The following is a 24,914-nucleotide window of genomic DNA, read 5'->3' as shown; positions in this document are numbered from 1 at the left end:
TCTACATCCCATATAAATTTCTCCTTTACATCTCTATTTCTCTCTCTATCTACCTATCCATCTTTACATGTGTAACACTACTAGTAAAATGTAAGCTCTTTAAGTTCAGGGACCATGCCAGACATCACAGAGTTTAACATTCAGTACACTCTTCATGATAGTTAATTGAATGAGCAAATAAAATGAAGCATAAATAGAAGTAGTGTCAGTAGGATTATAGTAGAGAAAACAAATGTGAAAGGCATTTGATGTGGTATCAGGTGGACTTGTTAGCAGGTTAGGGTAAGGACAATGAGGGAGAAAACCCATACTTGAACTCTGGTGACAATTAATAGAATTAATAAAGTCGGGAGGAAGGGGGCAGGCATTGTGATGCAGTGAGTTAAGCCACTTTTTGCTAGTTTTAGTCCTGGCCACTCTGTATTTCTGATGCAAATTCCTACTAATGCACCTTGGGAAGGGAGAATGTGATGGCCCAAGGACTTGGGGCCCTGCCATGCACATGGGAGACCCAGATGGAATTCCGGGCTTCTGACTTCAGCCTGGCCTAGTCCTGGCTGTAGAAACCATTTGGGGAGTGAAACAGTGAATGGATGATCTGTCTCTCCTTCTCCATCACTCTGCTTTTCACATGAATGAATATTAAAGAAAGATGGAGAAAGTCAGCAGGAAGAACTGTTTGCTTTTAGGCAAATTGATTTCAAGTTCTGTAGATAATTTTGATTTTATATAAGTGGAAGACAGTTTAGACTTGGAGCCCAAGACATTGGAGAGAGTTTTAGGCTAGAGTAAAGATGTGTAAGTGCAGTTACCAACTGAAGGACAGTTGGTAAACAGGGAAAGAAAGCCTTTGTGGATGATGGGGAAAGCCTCTTTTTAAGGAATTTGGAGAAGGAAGTAATGACAGAGGCAGAAAATGAATCATCAGAGATGTCTTGGAAAGTCTTTGGTCAGGAAGCTTAGGAAAAGAGAATTTTGAGGAGGCAGAGATGGACAAAATATCAGTTATTGCATAGAAATGGAATATTCTGGGGACTGAGGCTTATTTAAATGATAGGGCAGTCTTATTATTATTATTATTATTATTATGAAATTATTATTATTATTGTTGTTTACTCATCTCTTTTTCCTGGGAAGCACTAATTTAAAACACAGTATTTAGTACTGCAGAGACAAAGTGATAACAATTCCCTTCTCTACCATCTGTGGTTAAATATAAGTCCTTTTATTGGTTTTTCTTTGAACTGCATCCTCTAGCCACACACTGAAGTGGAATCTAGTGATAGAAGCCAAGGAGATAAAAGCTAAGAGTCTTGATTTATCCCATTGTCACTTTCAACTTTCTCTGTTCGTTATTGGATATCAAGAGAAACAACAAAGTTAGACTCATCAGTAGAATTCAAGTATTTTTGCTGCATCTTGGCCCTGGGTGTAGGGTCTAGTATGATTCTGTCTTTGAATCCCCCCCCCCTTTTTTTTGGACACTCATAGGTTGAATAAGAGTAAATTAGTCCTAGATGCTAATAATCCTTCAGGACCAACAGGTGTCATATTGTTAGCATTTTCTTTGTGGCAGCCCATACAGGGAAGGAGGATGCCATTTTTCACTTTCATCTTGGATCCTTGGCTTGTGGCAAACCCTGAAGATACTTTCTTGTCAGGATAAAGTTGAGTCATTATGGAAGACAGGAAACCAAAGATTTTCTTCATTTCTATCCAAAGAAAAACTCATACAAGGGCACTGTCAGTAAACTGCCCACTAGATATAAGGAAAACCATGATCATACGATGTCTGTATTATCAAGATTTAAGGAAAGTCTTTGGAAAACTCTGGAACCACAAGCTTAATTGTGTGTTATCTGCCTTGTTTACAGGTAGAAATATTTTATTATCTGTTTTTAGTGTAAGCATTAAAAAGCATTAATGAAACATAATTGCTTCCATGCCAGTCCAAAAATTAAGGATCTAGAAGACAGAGGCAAGAGTAGGTGGGTTTTTCTGTGTTAGTTCCCTTGCAGGACGTTTATTAGGTGTGTGGTAATGCTAAGGGGCTCCCAGTGGCCATCTATTCCTTGGGGTTCTTCACTGTACTCTTGCCTCTCTGACTTCACTTTGGCCTGATTGGATGGCACCATCTTTCCAACTGGTGACTTGGACTCCAAGGAAAGTTGGAAAATGATGGGGTGCTTCCTGACATCTGCAGTATTCTAGGAGTTTTTGTTGAGGCATTGTTTGTGATCACAGAATTCCCAAGATGAATGTGCTTTCCTGAGACATCACAAAAGCAAGTGGCTGAAAAAGAGTTGTTTCCAAACCATCTTGTTCAGAGTCATTGGAATACATGGACCAACCACACCGCCTTGTGATTCTGGCAGTGCATTGGGTGTCAAGCAGACTGGAGCTTAAATTCAGACTCTGCCACTTAAAGCTTTGTGAATGAAGGCAATTCATTTGACTTTTCTCACTTCAGTTTTTCAAATCTGAAAATGAGATGATGAGATCTTATAGAATTGTAGTAATTACAGGAAATTCTAAACATTGAGCATTTAGCTCAGTTCTTGGCACTTAGTACCCATCGTTATCAGTATTAGATGGAGAACCGGATGCCTCACTGTAACTGGCCAGAGCGGCATTCCTAGAGCTTCCAATATGTTAATAAAGCCCTAGAAGCTTTATTTCAGAACTTTTTCTATGCTTTTCCTCTGCTTTTTCATCTTTACTGTTATTGCTCTAGAGCTGGGCACTACCTTCTCTTAGCTAGATTTTTTGCTGTTGTTGTTTGCAATGTCCTATACACACTTGCCCTGTAGTCTTTCATATGATTTGTTACTGCTTTCCCTCTGCTCAAATTCCTGCTCTGGATCTTCAGCGCTCAGCCTTATACTTTAGACTGTGATTTGGCATAAGCCTATTTTATCAGCTTAGTCATTTATTTTTCAATTTTCTTCTTGCATTTCTCCCCATGACACATGTATCGAACCAATAATAATTCCTTCCATAGTACTTTTTGTACTTCCGGCCTTATGTATGTCATGTTGATGTACTTTTCAAGTTGTTTCTGTGTTTCTCTCTCTTCCTTTTAATTCATTCCTTTTGTGGCCATGAGATACATCTTTTGCACAATGCCAACCTGTCCACTTCATTTACCTGCTTAAGTGGCTCCTCGGTACATTAGGGTTCAAGCCACAACTCCTCATCTGGATGGAGGAGGCTCTCCAGGGTCTTTCTTGCCTCCTTCTCCAGCTCACTGCCACTATATCAATGCACTTCAGCCTTAGAGATTGCTCTTGAGTCTATGAGTATGCCAGGACTTCCCACCTCGTCTCCCCGTACTCATGTTGTTTCTCTTACTTTCCTCTTTTATCTGGTTAATGCCACTCAATGATCAAGTCTCACCTTATTACTCAATATTTTGGAAAGCATTTTCTGACTGCTCCTTCTCCCTACTTGTACCTTGAATTAAGAGCTTTTTTCCACCTTTAGGGAAATTTGGAAAATGTTTTAAAATTTTTTCATCATGCAAATTGCCAGTTCTGATTCTCTAATTCTTCCTCCCACCCCCAGCAAAGGACTTCCTTGCTGTAACTTTATCATGGAGCATGATATTGAATAAATAGACAATGATTGATTGTGTGAATAACTGAATAGGTGTATATATCGCTTACCTTAATAGAGAAAGTTGTTTGAAGGAAGGTCCAGTTCCTCTTTCCTCCTTGTGTGCTCCACATTTCCTAGCATGGTCATTTCTGTATAGTAGTTGCTTACCACATGGCTAATAATAATAATAATAATAATATAACATTTGTCTTTCCCAGAACATTCTAAGTTCTCCAGAATTGAAATTGTGTCATAAAGATTGGACAGCCCCAATACAGTGAACTAGACAAGATTGTGCTCTGCTCAGTTCTTGAGTCTGATTACTGATGTAAGGTGGGCTGCAGTTAGGGTGAGTTGTGAGAGTCAGGCGCCTTCTCATCACTACACAAGCATTATCTGACAAAGCTGTGGTGTCAAAAACAAAAACCTGGTGGCTAAGGTTACCTGGTCATTTCAGCTGCAGAGATTGGGTGCATCCAAGGACTGGATTGTTAAACTTGGATAACTTTCCATTTTCATTTGGTTCTACTCCTATGCATTTGAGTAATCCATCTATGGCAAGCCTCAAAGGATATAGGCCTGGTTTTGCAAAGTCAACCTCTAGCAGGGACAGAGGGGGAGTTTATTAATTTCTCATGTTTGCCACCAACAACAAGCTTGCTGGCTTAATTTATCTAATAGTTTATTCTCTTACTGTTCTGGAGAGAAGAAGTTGAATGAGTTTCACTGGGCCAAAATCAAGGTAGTTGGCAGGACTATACTTTCTGTGTAGGCTCTGTGAAGAATGTGTTCCTTGTCTCTTCCACTTTCTGATAGCCGCTGACGTTCCTTGGTTTGTGACTGCATCCCTTTAGTCTTGGCCTCCATCTCATTACCTTCTCTGTGTCTTTGTCTAATCTCCCTTTCCTTCTCCCTTATGGGAGTATGAGTAATTGAAATTAGACTGCATGAGGAGAATACAGGATAATCTAATATCAAGAGCCTTAGCTTCCATCTATAAGGGTCATAGTTCCAAATAAGGTAACATTTACAGTTCTAGTGATTAGCAAGGGATAGTTTGGGGAACATAATTTAGCCAATTGTGGAGCCATATGTCTTTTTTCTTTACAGACTCAAGCGTATTGATCTTCATGGTTCAATTACAGACATACCTCATGAGTAAACAACTTCCCAACTATGGCTCAGTGGGAGGGAGGCTAGGGGGTGGGGAAGCCACTGTAATCCAAAAGCTGTACTTTGGAAATTTATATTTATTAAATAAAAGTTAAAAAAAGAAAAAAATACATCAAAACTGAAAAAAAAGAAGCCTAGACAGGGATGGGGTGGTGGTGTCGGCTACCATAACAGTTAAGACTCTATTTAAGAAATCCTCATCCCACAGCAGATGGCCTGAGTCTGAATCCCAGGTCTGGATCCTGATTCTAGCTTCTGCTAACACAGACCTAGGAAGTAGAAGTGATGGATCAAATGATTGTGTTCCTGCCCCACCATGAGAGATCAAGACTGGATTTCCAGCTCCCTGGCACTGTGGACATTTGGGGAGTGAATCAGCGGATGGGAGTCCAGCCACCTCAGCCTCTCAAATAAATAAAATTTAAAAATGTAGATAAATAAATAAAAGAAACCAAGGGCTACTGTAGGGAAAGGTTTAATTTAGGTCTAATACCACTGAACAGATGTGTATGGCAACATTCCCAGCTCTCATTATGGAAATAAGCCATTAATTAATACTGTCAAGGAGCTGATAACTGGAAGAGCTGGTCTGAATCCTGGGCAGGGAGCAGTGGCCACCACTTCACACCATCTGCTTGGTGGGAGTAGACTGCAGTCCAGTTTTGGGGGAATAGGTGTACTCATTTGGCCTGGCACTCACTCTTCTGTGTCCATGGTAGCTCTTGCCAATTATCTTATCAGCAGAGTCCCGAAGGATCTGGGTGGTCACTGGCAATGGATGTGACGTAGTACTGATGGAGAAGATGAGTTCCCGAGTCAGTCACTTCAAATTCAGGACAGGAATTTCTCCAATGATCAAGCAGGGAAGAACCTTTGTAGTTTCAATTGGGGTGCAGGTGCTTTCTGGCTCCCCCACCTCCTTTCCATCTCCTTTATACAGCCTAAGGAGGGCATGAGCCCAGGAAAGATATCCAGATATTAACAGGTGCTCCTGACCATATTTTTCCATGCCTCATTCATGGAGTTGATAATAACCTGATAGCCTGAGCCATAGGCAGGAGGGATTATTGTAATTTTTAAATTTTTAAATTTTATAATTTAGCTAGGAACACTTGACAAAAGGAAGGATCTTCAAGAAATCTGTGTTTTCTGGTGTAGAGAAGCAGAATAGAAATAGCTGTTGAATACTCTGATTCGCAGGCTTATCTTTGTTTTCATATTTGATCCATTGTGCGATTTTGGATAGAAATTAAAAACTCTGATTTCAATTTCCTCACCTGTAAAATGAGGATAATATTAATCAGCTCTCAGGAGATAGCATATACACATTACCTGCTTTATCTCCTAATACTCAGAGCTGGTATACTGTTGTCATTCCATTCCAAAGACGAGGAAACCGAGGGATGGAGAGTTGAAGAAATCTGAATTACACAGTTCCAAGTAACAGAGCTAAGCTATCTAGCAAATGTGCCATAAAATATATTTTATGCTGCCCCTATGCCTTAACTTGTTGTGAGCTTCAAATAGGATGGCCATCTATACCAGACTACTTTGGAAAGTTCTCAGTTACATCTACTGTCCAGGTGAATTATTATATTGTTTTCTTTTACTCCAAAAATTAGTATCATGCCTTGGCTCGAATATTTTTAAAACAAAGGTTAGATATTTATTACACATGGAGCATTAAGAACAATAGCTGAACCACAGGAAGCCCTTCATTAAGGGCTATTTTAATTGCTATTTCTAACACCATTACCATCACCTTCCATAGTCACCCCATGTCTGGAATCCACTGAGCCAGAGAGTGGACTCAGGTTCTGCAAATACAGACCACGAGAGTCACTGTTACATGCTCCCAGAGTCATAGCAAACATTTCCCATTGATTGCAGCACTACAGTCTTTCCTACTTTGTATCCTAGGCAGCCACTCTTAATTGATCAAATAGACATATGAAATGAAAATTATTTGCCATAACTAGCTTTATTGAACAAAAGAATCTGTGATCTCAATATCTGGAGAATCTAAATTCAATCTGAGCTTTTGGGTTTCTTCATTTGTATTAAATCTTTCTGGATTTCTAACAGTGATTATGAAGTTTAGGCTTCTTTGGGCACCCTGTTTCCCTTTCTTCCAATATTCCTCTTCAGCTATTTCTCTATCATTTCTACCTATTCTTTTATATAAATATGAAATAATTTTAATTCATTATAGTTTTCTATTGCCTATAATATGGTATCTTACGATAAAAGGCTTTTACATACTAAAAAATGAGCACAATATAAATAAAGCAGTGTGAGCCATTGTAGAAATTGTAATTGGTATCTAGAATCCAGGGCTTAGAAAAGCTATCTTTAATCATGATTTGATACTGATGGAGTCTGTGGTCACAAAAAGCTTCTATAGCCTTGGTGCCCTTGGCAAGAGCCTTGGGTGATCACTGATATCATAAATAAGAGTGTTAATTGTTAAAGGAATGACAGAAATCACTGTGCACTTACTCCCCATGTAGAACCTTCATCCTTAATGAGTTATACTATGACAATTAACTGCAAAACTTGTTTTCAAACTGTATTCTCTATGTTGTGTGTGTGGGTGCAAACTGTTGAAATCTGTACTTAACATAGAGTTGGTCCTCTGTATATAAAGTTAAACTAAAAATGAACTATAATGAAGAAGGGGATGGGAGATGGAGTAGGAGGTGGGATGGGATTCAGGGTGGGAGGGTGGGTATGGGGGGAAGAACCACTGTATTCCTAAAGTTGTACCTATGAAAAATACATTCATTAAATAAAAGCTTTAAAAAAATCATGATTTGAGTAAGTGGCAGTGAAATTCGTTTCAGGTTGGTGTTGCAATACATAAGGGACATCTAGTGGTCATCTGGGTCTCTGCAGGTTCACTTAAGGGAATGTCAGGTCAGAGGTCTAAGTACTGGGCTAAGTACCATCACCTTAAAAGGGAGCCCAAGGAAGAAGGAGGGTCTCTTTACAGCATGACTCTTGGTTTGGAAGTTTGCAAAGGATAAAAACCTTATATGAAAAGTTATGAATCCTAGCATTTCTATCTGTATTACTTACAGTTTGAACCCAAATCTTGTTTGCTGTCTTCTGCATCCGGTTGGGAATGATTCTGTTATCAGCTACCTGCCAGTCTGGGATATTCTTCCTATCACTTTCCCCATATCTTCTGTTTATTGAAGAGGAGCTTTTTGGACACTTTGAAAACCAGCTGACTTCATCAGGCTAGAAGCAGATGTGCTTAGCAGTTCTGGTTTGCAATTGCCTCGGATGGTGGACCTCTACTGGGAGTGGCTTAGCCACCGGGAAGTCACATAGCTCTGGTCCATGTGTCTTTTGTATAAATGAGTGGGGTTCACATAACAAGAGGATACCCCTGTGTGATCTTGTCTTTTTCATGTTAGAGAATGCTCCTAGAACTCACTCATTGGTCAGTGCCTCTTAGTAAAACCTGTCATTATCTGTGGTTATAAACCAGTTACTTCTGTCTTTTGGACTACTTAGAAAACTTGCTTGCTTCCAATGTTACTACTGTTTTCAGTCAATTATGCAATACATCTTGAAGGTTATGCTTCACTGATATTTTTGTAATATTTTTTCAACTATTCCATCTTTCTTTGTGCCTTTCATACAAACTCTCCATAAGCTGTCTAGTTTATCTATTGCCATCTACCTTCTGGTGACTGGTGACAACTGGAAGTTGCTACTTACAGTCAGAATTTTCACTGCTGAGATTCAGTCATGTTCTTTGACTCTGGGTTCGGAGCATAATGGCTCTGGGGTACTATTTCAAAACATACACGCATTTTCTATGGCAGGTCCAAGCTACATTGTTATATAAGAGGTTTACACTATCTCCTTAGTATCCTCTATTGTGGGAAGCTGTATTTGTACCGAACTTTGTCAGCTCATCTCTTACCAGAATTTGTGATTGGGTTTTGTAGACTTCTTATATTAATGTTCTGCCAAGGCACATCAACTAATGACAGCTGCCACTCTGGGGTGCAGAGTTTTCCATATAGATAGCCTTAAAAATATAAGTGCATTTCCCAAGCATGGACACTGGGGAAAACTCAACTACATATTCAATGGTTCCATCAAATGCCTTTTAAGTGTCTGTCCTCCTTGTCTCATCACTTCTTGTCAGGCAGAATGAAGAGGCTTCTTTCTGTAATATAGTCTTCACTGGTCATAGCCACCTCAGGAAGAAATCCGTGATATTCCTTTCTCCTCCCCATTCTCTACCTCCTCCTACAAACATGTACTTTGTATCAGGGAGACAGGGAGAGTACAAAATAGTTTCCTGCACTTGAGAAGATCCCAGTCTACAAGGAGAGAAAGACAACCATAGCACGATGTGTTGATGCTACAATAGCAATTAGAACATAGAGCTATCAGAGCCAAGAGGGGAAAATTAGCTGTAGATGGGATAGAGTGAGGTAAGAATATTGGAAGTGTCTTATAGGAAATACTAGAGCCACAGATCTCATTGGCTCCAAGCTGAAAAGCCCTTCACTCAGCCCAACTTCCAAAGTGACCACTGCAGTAGAGGGGACAGCCAAGTAGGGTCAGCAACATTGCAGGCAGAACTGTAAATTTCTTGTTAGAGATGCCCCCTGCCTTTACCTGGTCAGCTCTCCTCCCAGGCCAGCCAAGTAATGAAAGTCAACAGAGTGCCTTCCCCTAGGAGGTTCACACCTCCCTTAGGATATACCCCATGTGAAGAGATAGATAGGTCTGGGCCTCTGAATTTACAAGGCCTAAAGCCCACCAGATTATTATCAAGCCCCTTCTGTCAGGTTCTATTTGCCTCTCAATCAGAAAACTTAATTGTAGCTTAGACAGCACCTTTCTTAGCTCCTCTAATAATGACTCTGTCCTTTGTTCTAGGCCCTGTCTAGTGCACTTGGGCCTCATTCCTTTGTAATCATAACCTCTACTCTACCACCAATGGCTCTACTCCCAACCTGTGTGTACTGATGGTCCTCTTCCCCACTTAATGCTGTATAATTGTTCAGACCTGGTTAAGGCCACTCTTAGGATCATTGGTTACTATCCTCAACCTGTCTTTTATGACCTTGTCTAAGTATGATCAGAGTCGGGGAACTTGGAAGGCTTCCATAGCCTTGGCAACTCATGACGACAGCCTAGGGTGGTTACTGGCGCCATAAACTAGAGTGTCAATTTGTTGGGTCAACAACAGGAGCCACTGTGTGCTTGCTCCTCATGTGGGATCTCTGTCCTTAATGTACTGTACATTTTGATTCAGTGCTGTGACTAGTACTCAAACAGTATGTTTCGCTTTGTGTTTCTATGTGGGTGCAAACTGTTGAAGTATTTATACTAAATTGATCTTCTGTATATGAATAGAATTGAAGATGAATCTTGATGTGAGTGGAAGGGGAGAGGGAGCGGGGGAGGGGAGGGTTGCGGGTGGGAGGGAAATTATGGGAAGGGGAAGCCATTGTAATCCATAAGCTGTACACTGGAAATTTATATTCATTAAATAAAAGTTTAAAAAAAAAAAAAGAAATACTACTTGAACCATGTCTTAAATAGTGAGCATAATTATCCAGATAAAGAATCCATGGAAGGGGCCAGCGCTGTGGCACAGCAGGTGAAAGCCCTGGCCTGCAGCACCCAGCATCCCATATGGATGCTACTTCCAGGCCCAGCTGCTCCACTTCCAGTCCAGCTCCCTGCTAATGTGCCTGGGAAAGCAGCAGAGGATGGCCCAAGTCCTTGGGCCTCTGCACCCACAAGGGAGATCCGGAAGGAACTCCTGGTTCCTGGCTTCTTTCAGCTCAGCTCATTTCTAGCCTTTGTGGCCATCTTGGGGGGGGGGGGGAGTGAACCAACAGATGCAAGACCTCTATCTCTCTCTGTCTCTGCCTCTCTCTGTAATTCTGTCTTTCAAATAAATAAAATAGATCTTTTTTTAAAAAAAAAAAAAAGAAGGTCTATGGCAAAAAAAAATTTTTTTTGTTCTGTTTTGTTTTGTTTTGTTTAAAAAGGAATCCATGAAAGGCTTCTATGTGGGATGGTTAATTGGAGGGGAAATGCAGAACTTCAGTAAGGCTGGCAAGTGATAAAGTGGCAGCCAGATCAGAAGGAGTCTTTTATATCATGCTTGGAAGTTTTTATTTAATTCTGAAGTTGATGAAGAGCCATCAACGGATTTTACGAAGGAAATGACATGTTATCTTCAAAGAAAACAGTGAGATGATTAGAGTAATTTCTAGTCCTTTGAATAAAAATGGTAGATTTCTAGTGATTCAGGAAAGTACCTTTTAAATGTTGTCACCTTTCTAATCAAACTACTGAAAGCTTCCGTTCTACTCTAATAGTTTTCTTTTTTCCCAATTGCATAATGTATATATTTTTAGAGCTTTTCATAATCAGTTACCACCCACTCATCTGATCTTAGCGCCTCTGCTTTGTGTCATGTAACTTTCACTCTAGTCAGGTTGGTGCTCTCATCAAATATTCTAAGACAAAAAAATGTAGGTGTTTTCTGGGTAAATCTGTGTATCATAAAATGCAGGAAATAAAAGTGTGTCTTTATGGAAACTCTACCATGTGTTAGGCACTTTGCTAAATACTGGTAGTACATTGCTCAGCATATAAGAAGCACACAGCCTCTGTGTTTATGAAGCTTACAGTGTAGAGGATCCCAATATGCCATTCCTTGAAAGCAGAAGGCAGAGAAATACATCATGAGTCAAGGTTTCAATCAAAGATCTTTGTGCATTCACTCATTCACTTAGGACAAACATACCTCATTCTAATTCTGACACATAAAACCTCCATTAAGGTTAGCTATTGTCATGTCCACTAGTACTACTACCACAACCACTGCTACCATTACCTCTTATAACCATGCCAAGTCTGAGAGTCATTTAGTCAGAGAATTAACCCAGGTTCTGCAAATACCTATCTTGGTAGTCACTGTTCCCTGTTCCCAAAGCAGGCATTACCCACTGATCACACAGCAACAATCTTGCCTACTTCACACTCTAGATAGCCACTTTTAGTTGATTAAATTTGAGATGTGAAATGAAAATTACTTGCCATATCTAGTTTTGTTGAACTCAAGAATCCACGATTGCAGTGTATCAAGAATCTGAAGTTAACCTGAACTTCTGGGTTTCTCTATTTATATTGAATCTTACTGGATTCTCTATACTCCTTTCTAACATGCTCCAAGCACGTTAGAGGCAGAGATTATGTCTCACATTCCATTATATTTACCATGGACTTCAGCTAAAGGAACGGTGGCTACTTAATGTATTTATATGCATTTTTTATTTCTAATGTTCTAGTATAGCTAGTTGATTTTTGATAAGCTGGCTGTTTGGGTGGAGAACAACAGGATTGGAGAAGATTATGTCTAGTGCCTGGAGGTTAAATGCCTAGAGAAGAATTCTGAGACATCATCTGGATGAATAGGGGAGGGCATGGCTTCTGTTAATTATGAGTGCCATCTTCAGGAAGGGAACATAGAGACCCCCACAAGGATACTGCTAAAAGTTCATGGAAAATGGAATTAAAAGCTTATTTTGTTGGGAAAATTTTGAAATCCATGAATAGTTGTTTAATGATACACATCTTCATGAACTTTTTGAAGATCCCTTGTATGCATTGATCTTAACATTCCTTTGTATCAAAATTAACATCTTTTATCCCCATTTCATCCAAACATTTTAAAGTCCTCTTGTATTTGCCAACATGGCTCTTAGAGATCAGAGTGTTTGTATCCCATTGATCTATCCTATTCAATCATGGCTAAAAAGACCAAGTGGCAGCTAGAAACTTTTTCATGACTCATTGACAAGTCTATCTTGAAGTACTATAGCCCTTACTAGAGTGCTCATATTTAATTTCTCTGTCTCTGTGTTTGCCAAGTTCTTGCTTTTTTAATTTGGCCAAAGCTTAGTCAACAGTATGAGGGTAGTAAAATCTGAGTCAGCAAGTCATATCCTTTGTGAAAGAATGAACCTTAACAATATCCTACATACCCAAGAAACTTGGAATGGGTAATTTGGCTGGAAATTTTTCAGCGGGATGCATGGATCCATGGTAGCCTATTTTTGGTTTAGTTGAAAACAAGAATTCCTCATAAATTTTTCCTTCTTGAAACAAATAAAATAGAAACCTTTACCTTGATCATGCCCAGGATTGGAAAATAATTATTAACCTCTTACTGTTCTCACCAGCAGTGGGCATAAACCTGTGTGATATTTCCCCGCCACAAAGAATCCATCTGGCAAATAAATATTTAAGCCTAAACTGTGCTTGAATGCAAGCTATAAAGGCTTACATTATTAGGGAGGCTCTTGGCTGGCACCCATGATCCTTTGCTTCATGAGGCCCAAGCAAGTGGCTGGACCATGGCTCTTTGTTTCTTTCTGGCTGGCCTTCTTTCATATCCTGATGACTGAATAGCTCCATCAAAGTGAAGTAGGAACTGAGGATTTTGCTAGTTCAATATCAGTTTGCCTGGATTCTTCCTGTTACTGCACCTGGCCTTGTGTCCCTTTTGTCTTTTCCTAGCCGAACTCTCTTACAAATGGAACCAGAGATGACAGATCATCAGTTGCTGGCCACTGGGGAGATCCAGCCTGTGGATATGTTTTGTTTGGCCCATCAAGTGTAGGATCACACAACAGTTTAAATTTTGATTACTTCTTAATATGCTACTGCTGGTTTCAACTATATATGGGTTCTCTTTGACCTTTATTTTAAACTCTAGAACTTAGACATTTTCTGTCTCCTGCCTTGCAAGTCTGAATCGCAGTTCCCATTTTCTCTTTCTGCTGCTTCGATTTTATCTTTGGCAGATTCCCACTACTGTTAACGAAATACAAAGCATGAAAATGGTAGTGTCCATAGTATGTAACAGTTGGGACTCTGAGCCCCAGGTTGGATGTCAGTTGCATCTCAGCAGGCAGAGTCAGTTTATTGACCTCAGTTAACAAGCCCATAGATACAGCTGTGGCCTTGATCATGCCAAATGGTAGGTTCTTCTGACTTTGGGAGCTAAGAGGACCATCTGCTGCTGCATTTGTATTTGGATTGCACTGTTGGCATTCGGTCAGTGGTCTACTGTGGTAGAAAAATGCTGTTAATGATAATGAATCCTAAATCTGTGTTAGTGTATGGGATGCAAATATGTGAGAGAAGAAGGGAAGAGAGGAAGGAGAGAGAACAACAGCAACAAGGAGGGGCCAGTTTTGTGGCTCAGTGGCTTAAGCCATTGCCTACAGCACCAGCTGGCTTGAGTTCTGACTGCTCTACTTCCAATCCAGCTCCCTGCTAATGCCCCTCATGGCCCAAGTGTTTGGGATCCTACACCCACAGTCATTGAAGCCATTTGGGGAATGAACCAGTGGATGGAAGACCTCTCTCCCTCTCCCTCTATAACTCTGCCTTTCAAATACATAAAGTAAATCTTAAAAAAAAAAAAGAGCAACAAGGAGTGGGCACCATTAGACATATATAACATACATATGCGATACATATTGTGACATGATATGATAAATACATATTTAATTGATGTCACAGTAAGCAGCTGAATACACACACATGTCCACATTGTGTATATAACGAGGCTTGTTAAATCCAGTCTATCATTAGCAGGGCCCTGCCTCTTGAGCTGATAATCCGCTTAAAACTTGTCCTCCGAATCTTTCCATACAAACAGCTCCATGCCAAACTATGCTGTCTGTTGATAGATTTCTGGATTTTTAAAGAAAATGACAAAATTAATAGTACTAACTACCATAGATTAAGTACTTATTAAGGGCCAGGGGCTATGTAAAATACTTTTATAGATGGTGATATTATCTCATTTATTTCTTAAAGCCCTGTAAAGTAAGACTAGTTGTCTATAGTCTACCATAGAAGAATTAGACTGAGACAGTTAAGTATCTTGCCCAATGTTATGTAGCTTGTAAAGGTGGAGCAGAACTCAAAAACCCTGGTTGGGAGGATGCCAGAGTTCATGACGTTAACCACTGCCCTCTACAACTACGTGAGTTGACATCTAATTTAAGGAATATATGAGCATGGATTAAGAATCTTTACGGTTTTATTTCAGGTTTTTAAAGCCGATTGCATTTTTGTTGTTCATGAGGTGACTGAGGTCTGTTGAGAAGCCACGATGTATACATATTCAAAGATGATGAAGTCAGTGCTGTAAGTGAAAAATGAACAAAGTGGCCTGCTTAGAGGAGGGAGACATCACAGCACACTGCAGTCACTGTTGCCTGAGGGATAGAAGGAGAAGTGGGACAGGGATATTAGAAGCTGTGGAGACCCCAGGAGCAAGATTCTTTCATAATGTTTCTTCGTCATTTTTCTTTTATCCTGAGTAGGTAAGATACATAATAGTAAGATTAGCTGAAAGTTTTTTCTAGAAGCTGCACCATCCTGGAAGCTGAAGAGGAAAAGTTCCTTTCCTCATTATCTGTGGTCAGATGATTAAATTTTGGTGGGGGATAAATAGATCCATGTCTTTTCCTTGTAGTGAGCAAAGTGATCCATCCAAACTACCTTGATACTTGCTTCTGCACTGTTCTGATCTGTCTGGCCTAGGCACATCAGAGAATGCCCCTTGGTGTCTTTACCTTCCAGTATCCTCCACTGACCCAGATCAATGCAGTGGTACTCAGTGGCCAAGTCATGGGCCTATCAATGATTTAGTCTTGTAAGCTGACCTCATGGCTATATTGAAATTGTTGCCTATATACATCTCCAGAAGATTAAAGATGCTTAACAAACAAGAAAACGTGTAGGCCCAGTGGTAAGTTTCCTATTGCTCAACTGAAGACATAGTGCCAGGTGGCCACCTGGGCCATGCAGCCCCCATATCCACATTCTCTCATCTTTTCTAGTTCTTTTGCTATACTGCATAAGGTTGTGGTGATGTGTTCCCAGGAAGCTGAGAACAGAGTGGTCTGTGACAAAGATAGAAGGAGGAAGGAGGCTCTGTCTATGAATGCAGACTGCCTCTAACCTTAGATTCTTAGTACAAGTCCAAACAGCATGGGTGGGGTCATGAAACCAGGCTGTCACTCTTCATGACCCTGCTTCTCTGCCTCCAAGGCTGTATGACATCTTCCCCTATGGGGAACCATTTCTACTTTATCTGTAATTGCTCCTCCGTGGGGCCACTTGTCAGCCAAGACTACTTTCTGTCATTTGATGCTGCATCTCTTTCCTGGTCCAGTCAATCAGTCGAGGACATTCATTTAGTTGAGAGTATGATTGGAGCAGAGAACATTGTAGCAGATGCTCATTTGCCTTGGGAGGGAGTCCAGCAGGGCTTGCTGCCTCCACGCTACTTCCCCAAGTTGGGAGCACACTTGCAAATGACTGTGGCTGTGCTTCTGCACAGGTTGGATGGGGAAGGTGAGGGTGCCTGCAGCAGGTTGATCAGTTGCCTGTCTGAGCTGCAAGACCCTTGCCCTCCTATCTCTTTCCTCAGGATAGGAGGCCTTCGGAGACCTCTGGGTCCCTGACAGCTTCCAGCAGAGCCTCCATGCTGCTAGAGAGATGAATATGTAGGGTTATTTCTTCGTGTGCTTTTGTGCTGGTTTAGAACATGTTCTTCCATTAGAGCATCCCGTTTGATCTTGACAACAGCCCTGGTGGAATGCAGGGAGTTTGAAGAACAGATCTGGAAGCTCCCACCTTTGTAAGTGAACTCAGGAAGTTTACCAGACCATCACCGAGAAAGGCATTAGTTCTCCGTTTGTTTTAGTGGAAACTGTGCACAAATAGACAAGCGAGTTCAGGGCCATGGAAAAGGTTGAGGGCTCACTTTCAAAGCCCACTTGAGAGAAGGTTGCCTCTCTCTCACCAGCCTGTTTCTGTCCCTTGATTCTCCATTGCTTCCTTCAGGTAACCCACATTCTGGTTATTTACCCTCTGTTACAGGCTGCAGCTGCACACCTTGTCACACAAGAGCTGGCTTTATTTTTTTTTTAACAATCCCTGAATCCCTCTAAAAGGCCATGTTCTATTTTCCCTTTTGTTTCCTGCCTCCTATGGAGATGCATGGTCCTGTTTCCAGTTCTTGTTCACTGAAGCCAAGCCTTTGTCCCTTTGGGATCAGCTGTTGTCCTACATCAATAATTAACGTTTACAAGGCACTCCAGTCATAGGCATTTCATCCAAATACAGTCAAAGCCAGTTTGGTCATGACACAAAGATCTCCCAAGCTGAGACACACAGTGGGGGTCAGAAAGCAGAAGCTGCCAGTTGTTGAACTCGTTTCTTTTCTGGTTCACTCACTTGAGTGATTGCCTCAGGACGCCTTTGCATATGATCAGTCCAGTAGAACTAAATGAAAAATTCTGCTTTTCAGCTGGGTAGTTGACCATGCATGAGTCTCCATCTAATGTTAAAAGTGGGCTTCACAGGCGCTGCCAGTGGCCTTGTTTTGAGTATGTGCAGTGGTAAGGCACGCAGATTTTGAAGCCAACTGCCTGGGTTTGAGTCCTACTCTGCCACTTGCCAGCTGTGTGTCTTTGTTCCCATAACTACTCTTTGTGTCTGTTTCTGCATCTGTAAAATGAAGGAATGATTATGGGTATTAAAAATGGGTGTTTTCAGAATCTGATAGGATGGTGGATATTAAATGCATATCACGTTGCCTCGTAGTAGGTGCTCAATACATGTTAGCTTTATTATTTTCAATGTTATTGACTATGGTTAGTTCCAACATCAAGGTTACATATTAGGTGAGGCATTTTCAAATATTTGCATGGTTTGTATATTACTCTTATAAAACTTACTAAAAGGCAAGTAATTCTGCTTGATTTCCTGCTGCTGACAGGGGAAACAAGGTAAATAGCCCTCCAGTTGAATCTTATGAATTAAATGATATGTGCTGGAATGATCCATCCAATTAACTTTCTCTCACAGATAAAGATTGAGAGACTTACTTGGGCTCTTAAGGGTTTTTATTTTTTTTATTGAGAACAGAAGTGATGATACAGACTTCTCAGGACTGTGCAAAGAATGAAACATGCTTCACAAGAGCCACAGCAGTTGCCCCCATGTGAGACTGTTGTGCCCTTACTGTGTGCCATTTCAAGTGTTTTTCATATATTGGATTATTTAATCCTTACAAAGTAGTCTACTCCTGTAGTCCATAATTTAGAGGAGGAAATAGATCTGGAGAAATTGCTTTTCCAAGGTCACTCAGCTTGCAAGTAATGAATGGAGGGTCAGAACCTGAACTTGAATCCTGACTTAGAATAATGTAGACAAATTGCAAAGCGGTTGATGTGGTTGTTACTCAGATGTCAGTCCCGTTCCCATCTATTTGTGCTTATTATTGTTGTGTGGATGTGACATTGCACAGAGCTCAGAGCACCAGGAAACATCCCAGGGCACTACATCGACATTTAATATGAGTGAATGCTTTTTGAAATGCTAATTTTGGGAAATGAGATTAATCTTTGCTTTTATATAGATTATACCAGGTTTAGAAAGTCCTAATAGATTTTTCTAACTGGCATCCTCATATTCCATGCCTCCTTTGTGTAGGACACTGGCCATGGCAATGCAGAAATAGATAGGTAGAAGCAGATAATTTTCCTTATAGAAAATATCAACTAATTGTTTGATCAAATTAAGTTTTCAGAATATCTCATTCTACCACCTTACAGAGGCACATGATATTCAAAAACTAAACAAAAGCCACAGTCCCCTTGTCCACCAACTCTTCATTTTTTAGGATTTTACTTATTTGAAAGCCAGATTTACAGAGAGGGAGAGACAGAAAGAGAGAGCTCTTCCATCTGCCGGTTCACTGCCCATATGGCCACCACAGCCAGGGCTGAGCCATACCAAACCCAGGATCAGGAACTTCATCTGGGTCTCCCATGTGGGTGGCAGGGGCCCAATGACTTGGGCCATCTTCTACTGCTTTGCTAGGCACATTTAGCAAGGAGTTAGATTGGAAGTGGAGCAGCCACTTCCTATATGGGATACAGGCATCACAGGCAGCAGCTTTTACCAGCTATGCCAAATACTGGCCCCTCTCTAACAACTCTTAACAATCATTCTTTAAAAATGTTTTAAAATGCATTTTACTTATTTGAGTGAGTTGCAGGGAGATAGACATAGAGATTTAGAGATATAGAGTGTTCATATCTCCTGCTTCACTCCCCAAATGCCCACAACAGCCAGTTGGGCCAAGCCAAAGCTGGGACTTAAAAACTCAATCCAGGTCTCAGTGTAGATGCCAAGAACCCAACTACTTGAGCCATCATCTGCTCAAGTGTGCGTGAGCAAGAAGCTGAAATTGGGAGTGGGACCAGGACAGGCACTCTACGATGTCCTGAGCAACATCTTAACCACTAGACAAAATGCTCATTGCTGTGCTTTTAAAGTATTATAGTCACATGGTTAAAAATAGATGCATATGTGTATATATGTCTCTTTCACACTTCAAGTATTTATCTCACAAATTCACTCCTGATGACAACTTTATAGTTCTTTGTTTTTCCTTTCAAAAATGTTTTATGCACAAAAGAGAATATATGCAAATAACATATATAACACCCTCCCAAACCCCTTCCACACTTTCACACAGTGACAACATAGTGCACATTTTGCCCTGTTCTTTGCCATTTGCACCAAATATGACTTGAAGATTTTCCATGCAAAAATCAGAAGAAATAGGCCATTTTTAAGGCCTGCATTGTATTCCATAGTAAAGATGTAGCATCTGTTATTGGTGGTCAGTTAGGCTATTTCCTTTCTTTTAGTGATGTTGCCTCTGTAAAAATCTTTGTATATCATAATTAGTTGGCTGCCTGCAGCTCAGTCTCTCTTGATTTTTACTTGCAAGTTCATATTGCATGGGCTTCTGACAACATAAGATATTTTCAAGAAGGAGACAGACAAAGGGTTCTCATAAAAATGCAGAGGCTTATTCATCCCTCATGTGCACCCCCAGACATCTCCTCAGCTGCTTTTATCGGTGCTGTGTCTCATGTTCTTCATGTCACTTCAGACTATTACGTCCTGAAGCCTCTTCTTTGGACCTCCGTTCTGGATGTCCAGTGAGTGATGGATAGATACTTTTTGCAAGATTGATTCCTATGGCACTTTTGTTTGGCTTTTGACAGGTTGTTTATAAGAATAATGACATCCGTCTGGAGCTGTCTCGCCTGGCCCGAATTGGGGATACCAAGATGAAAATCTACGGTGAAGTTGTGTTCAAGTGTGAGAATGTGGCCACACTGGACCCCATCAACTTTGAGACCCCAGAGGCTTACATCAGCTTACCCAAGTGGAACACCAAGCGTATGGGCTCCATCTCCTTTGATTTCCGCACCACCGAGCCCAACGGCCTGATCCTCTTCACTCACGGAAAGCCCCAGGAGAGAAAGGATGCTCGGAGCCAGAAGAACACTAAAGTAGACTTCTTTGCTGTGGAACTTCTTGATGGCAACCTGTACTTGCTGCTTGATATGGGCTCAGGCACCATCAAGGTGAAAGCCACTCAGAAGAAAGCCAATGATGGGGAATGGTACCACGTGGACATTCAGCGAGATGGCAGATCAGGTAGGGTGTGTGAATGAAATGAGAGGTTAGCTCTGGGCTCTTGGTTTCTTTCGTGGCTGCATATCTCTTATTTTAATTTTTGTACTTGCATGCTTGTTCTTTGGATATTCCCTTTAATGGTTGTCCTAAGATTATGTATCTGAACAAAACAGGAGTCTCAGAGATGGCTCATTCCCCTGCTCGTCCCCCCTGTCACTCACTGCACCATTGTTCCAGCCTTAGCTCTAAGACCTTGGAACAAAGGAGGGTTTTACAAGTGGCATTGCCCCTGCTACCAAAGCAACTGTCATGTCACTGGTGTGATATTTTCCCCTCTCTTTCTTCTTGTTGTACCCCTTTTCATCACCATAGAAACCAATTGTGACATCACAGATGCTGTGATGACAGTGTAGAATAAGCTTCACCAAGCAAAGAGTTTATGCAACAATACATACTTCAAGAACTGGCAAGAGTCATGTTGCAGAGAAATTATGACAAGAAAGGAAAAGGCAAATTGATTTTTCCTGAAGTCATGTTCAATTTAAAGCCTTCTTTGGTGTGAAAGTCTATATTTCACTCTTTGCTCAGACCTCACTAACTCTCCCTTCCTGTTCATATCCTTTTATATTTGGTTTAAATGGCTTTGTTTATTTCTGCAGCCACAGATCAAACACGCCAGCCCGAGGCAGTGCATAGCCACTCTGGAACAGTAACGTAGAGAGGGAGAAACACAAATAGAGAGTTTGGGGCTTCTGAATGCTGAACAGCCTGCCTCGCTTTTTGTGACCATGTGGCAGTGAAGGTCACATTCTGTGCTAGCAAGAAGGGCATTTCCCCAAGAGCAGTAATTAGAGAATTTGAATTTCAGATGTATTTTCTGACTCTGTTTAGGTCGTACATACTCCGGAAGGGTCTTAGCCACGCTTGCCTTGTTTCTAGGGATTTACACTCTGGTGAACATAAAAAAGTCTTCACTTGGACATTTTCTCTCTAGGTGCATTTGTCTAAGTAGAGAAAATAATAGGCCCCCCAAGGCTGACGCCAGAATGATTGAGCTGCTGTGGAGTGGCTTTTCTACATAATCCCAGAGCTGGAGCGATGGCAATAATGAGCAACATGCCCTCAGGAGGAACTGGGTGGGCTCTGTGCAGCGGGCAGATGCCAGCGCTCTGTAGCCTGGATGTGGTATTGCCCAGTAGGAATCTTTATTGATTGTCTGGAATTTGATCAGAACCAAGAAGCTCCAAATTAAATGTGCTTGTTGAGCAAGAATGAACAGTTTGTGCTTTTTTAAAGAGAAATAAAAAAAAAAAATCAGTCTCTCTCTCTCTCTCTCTCTCTCTCTCTATTAACAAGATGTAAGCAAGGGCAGAACTAGATACCTGTTCCAGAATTACCAAAACAATATTATTAAAACCCTGGGATGTCTCTGGAGTTGGCTCATAACTGAAGGATTTTTTGTCTGATTAACCTAGACCTTGACACAACTGAAAAGTTAGAATATAATTGTCCTAAGTTTATCCTGTTTATTCCTAACATTAATTGCTGTTTCAAGCAGTGTAGCAGTTTTGTTTTATTTTGTTAGAACCATCAGTGCACCTGCCTTAAACAAGTAAGTGTGGAGTCCAGAAGACTTGAATTCCATACCTGGAGGCTATAGCATTGGCCGATTCTTTGAAGTATTGATGAGTTTGATCAAGGCCTGTAAAAACTTACTGAGTAAACAAATACTCGTCCCCTGAAAGCAGTGTAACTTAAAATTTTCATATGATCCATTAAACTTCATGTCTTCATGAAAATATTTTCTGGTAGTCTGTTTTTAGTTATAAGCATATGCAAAAACTGGTATTTATAAAATCGAGTGTATCTAAGTGGGGCACCTCCTTCCTTAATCATCATTGAGAATAACATGACTGTGAAGGGATCTACAAACTTTTTTAAAAAAGTATTTATTTATTTAGTTGAAAGGCAGAGTTACAGAGAGGCAGAGAGAGAGAGAGGTCTTCCATCCCCTGGTTCTCTCCCCAGATGGCTGCAACAGTGGGAGCTGGGCTGATCTGAAGCCAGGAGCCAGGAGCTTCCTCTGGGTCTCGAATGTGAGTGCAGGGGCCCTAGCACTTGGGCCATCTTCTCTTTTTTTTTTTTTTAATTTTTTTATTTGAGACAGGCAGAGTTAGACAGTGAGAGAAAGAGACAAAGAGAAAGGGCTTCCTTCCATTGGTTCACCCCCCAAGTGGCCGCTACAAACAGCACGCTGGGCCGATCCGAAGCCAGGAGCCTGGTGCTTCCTCCTGGTCTCCCATGTGAGTGCAGGGCCCAAGCACCTGGGCCATCCTCCGCTGTCTTCCTGGGCCACAGCAGAGAGCTGGACTGGAAGAGGAGCAACTGGGACTAGAACCTGGTGTTGGGCCATCTTCTACTGCTTTCCCAGACCATAGCAGAGAGTTGAATTGGAAAAGGAGCAGCCGGGTGTCAAACTGGTGCCCATAAGGGATGCCAGCACTGGAGGTGGTGGCTTTACCTGCTACGCCACAGCACCCGCCCCAAGGGAACTAAAAACTTTTATGACCACTCCCCAGGATGGGGAGGTGAGTCTTAAGACTTGATAAGTGTAGTCTACACTGTTGTGATCACACTTTCAGAGGGTAGATTTTCCTTAGGATGTACTGAAGTTTCCAGAATTTAAATTGATTCCAGTACTGTCCTTAGCTGGCAATTAATGTCTCTCCCTTTTAGCTGCTGATCAAATTATCCCTGTAGCTGTATCTGGGGTGAAGAAGGGAAACTGAAAGGGAGAAGACAGTTCAGAGATACAAAGCTCACCTATCTATAAAATAGAAAAACTCACCACTCATACCTTAAAGCTTGTTTTGAGAATGAAGTCCAAAAGAGCACATCAAACGCTAAAGATGCTGGCCAGGAAATTTTTATTATCGTGCAGGGTTTTGAAAGATTAAGCAGCAAACACGCAAAGCCCATTTCTCTAGGAGAAAACCGCTCTGAGAGAATCAGGAAAGCAGACTGTCAGTGTCTGCTGCCCACCTCGCGGCCCCCAAAGGGCCTTCCTCCTCTTCTCTCTGTTGACGTTGTAATTTAGAATGCACTTCAGTTTTTGTGATCTCATTTGATCTCCACTGCCCTTCAGGCTGTACCTTTCACAGCTGAGGGAATGAGACTGAGAAGTGAAGGCTGACAAATAGCCAGCCCTGCTCGGCCACCTGGCTACCCATAATCACTTCAGCAATAATGAATATGCATTTTAAAAACTTCCAGCAAGATGTGTAGATAGCACCTACTCCATTCCTTTGATTTTGAAGTTTAGGACATTGAGTTGTAAAGTGGTTCACACACTGGCATAGGCCAGAAAACCTTTAGGACTGGGATCCCTGCTCCCAAGTCAGATGCCAGGTCATACCTTCTAGAAGCTCATTCTATAGTGTTCGTTGTTCTGCCCTTGCCTGTCTCTGCCTTAAAACCCCACTCATTCCCTCTGGCTTGCTTTCCTCTAGGCACACTCTTCTGTGCCTTGGGACTTTGAAATTGCTCTTCCCTCTGCCTTGTGTGGTCTCTCCCCTGCTCTGAGTGGCTGGGTCCTCCTTAACACCTGATTCAGCTTCCATGTGAGAGGCCTTCACCGATTCTACCTTTTATAGTATAAACAAGGGCTTCTGCCACACTGTCTTCACAGCACTCTCTAGCCATTTTCCCTTATGATTTTTTTTCCCACTTTCTGTCCCACTACTCTGTACATCAGCTCAATGAGAGGAGAGATGCACTCATCGAGTTCTTTTCTATGCCTAGAACTACTCCAGGGAGAGAAGAGGCATTTCATGTATGTTTATTAAATGAATAAAGAAATGTTCCAGTTACAATCTATTAAAAACAGTGCCTTTTCATAGCACATCAAAGCACAGTGGCTATGCCCACACCCCGTGGCAGAGAGCCTGGTTTGAATCCCAGCTCTGCTTTCAGCTCCAGCTTCCTGCTAATGTGCATCATAGGAGGCAGCAGGTGATGGCTCAAGTCCATGGGTCTCTGCCACCAACATGAGAGCTCTGGATTGAGTTACAGCCTCTTGAACTCTGTCCCGCCCAGCTCTGCCTGCTACATTCATTTGGGGGAGTGAACCGTCAGATGGAAGATCTCTGTATCTCTTGTTCTTGCTCTGGCTCTCCAGCTTTCAAATACAGTGAAAATACAATTTAAAAAGGGTATGCCAAAATACCCACTGGCAAGGCTTGTAGTTAATGCCCAGGTTAGAGAGTATCAGCGCAGGGAGGAAAGAGGCAGAAGTTCCAACCTTTTGGGGCTGATGAGCCATGAGAATAACACAGGCAAATGTTACAGAGCCCTTGTTCTGTCTCAGCCCTATTAAAATCACCTGACTTCTATTAAATAATTTAATATCACACCAGACTGGCAGGTGGGAACAATTCTTTTCTAATTTTATAGCTAAGGAGATTGAAGCACAGGCAGGTGCAATCACTTCTGTAAGGCTAAACAGCCTGTGAGGTAGGTGCAGACAGGACTCTCAGGCAGAGAAAAGATAAACCAGGGGAGGA

The 24,914-nt window shown here is 41.4% G+C and overlaps 1 protein-coding gene across 5 annotated transcripts in view; it reads left to right on the top strand.

The window, feature by feature from the left end:
• Positions 1-24,914, top strand: part of NRXN3 (neurexin 3) — a 1,693,693-nt gene that overhangs the window by 500,133 nt on the left and 1,168,646 nt on the right. For all 5 annotated transcript variants that reach the window (XM_062181845.1, XM_062181844.1, XM_062181847.1 and 2 more), the window contains one exon: positions 19,935-20,373. In XM_062181845.1, coding sequence (XP_062037829.1) covers positions 19,935-20,373 — 439 coding nt within the window. The remainder of the gene's footprint in view (positions 1-19,934; positions 20,374-24,914) is intronic.

This window comes from Lepus europaeus, chromosome 22 (genome assembly GCF_033115175.1).
Source record: "Lepus europaeus isolate LE1 chromosome 22, mLepTim1.pri, whole genome shotgun sequence".
In the NCBI taxonomy this organism is placed as follows: domain Eukaryota; kingdom Metazoa; phylum Chordata; class Mammalia; order Lagomorpha; family Leporidae; genus Lepus; species Lepus europaeus.
The sequence above is the reverse complement of the archived record's forward strand: the minus strand, read 5'-3'. Positions and strand labels throughout refer to the sequence as shown.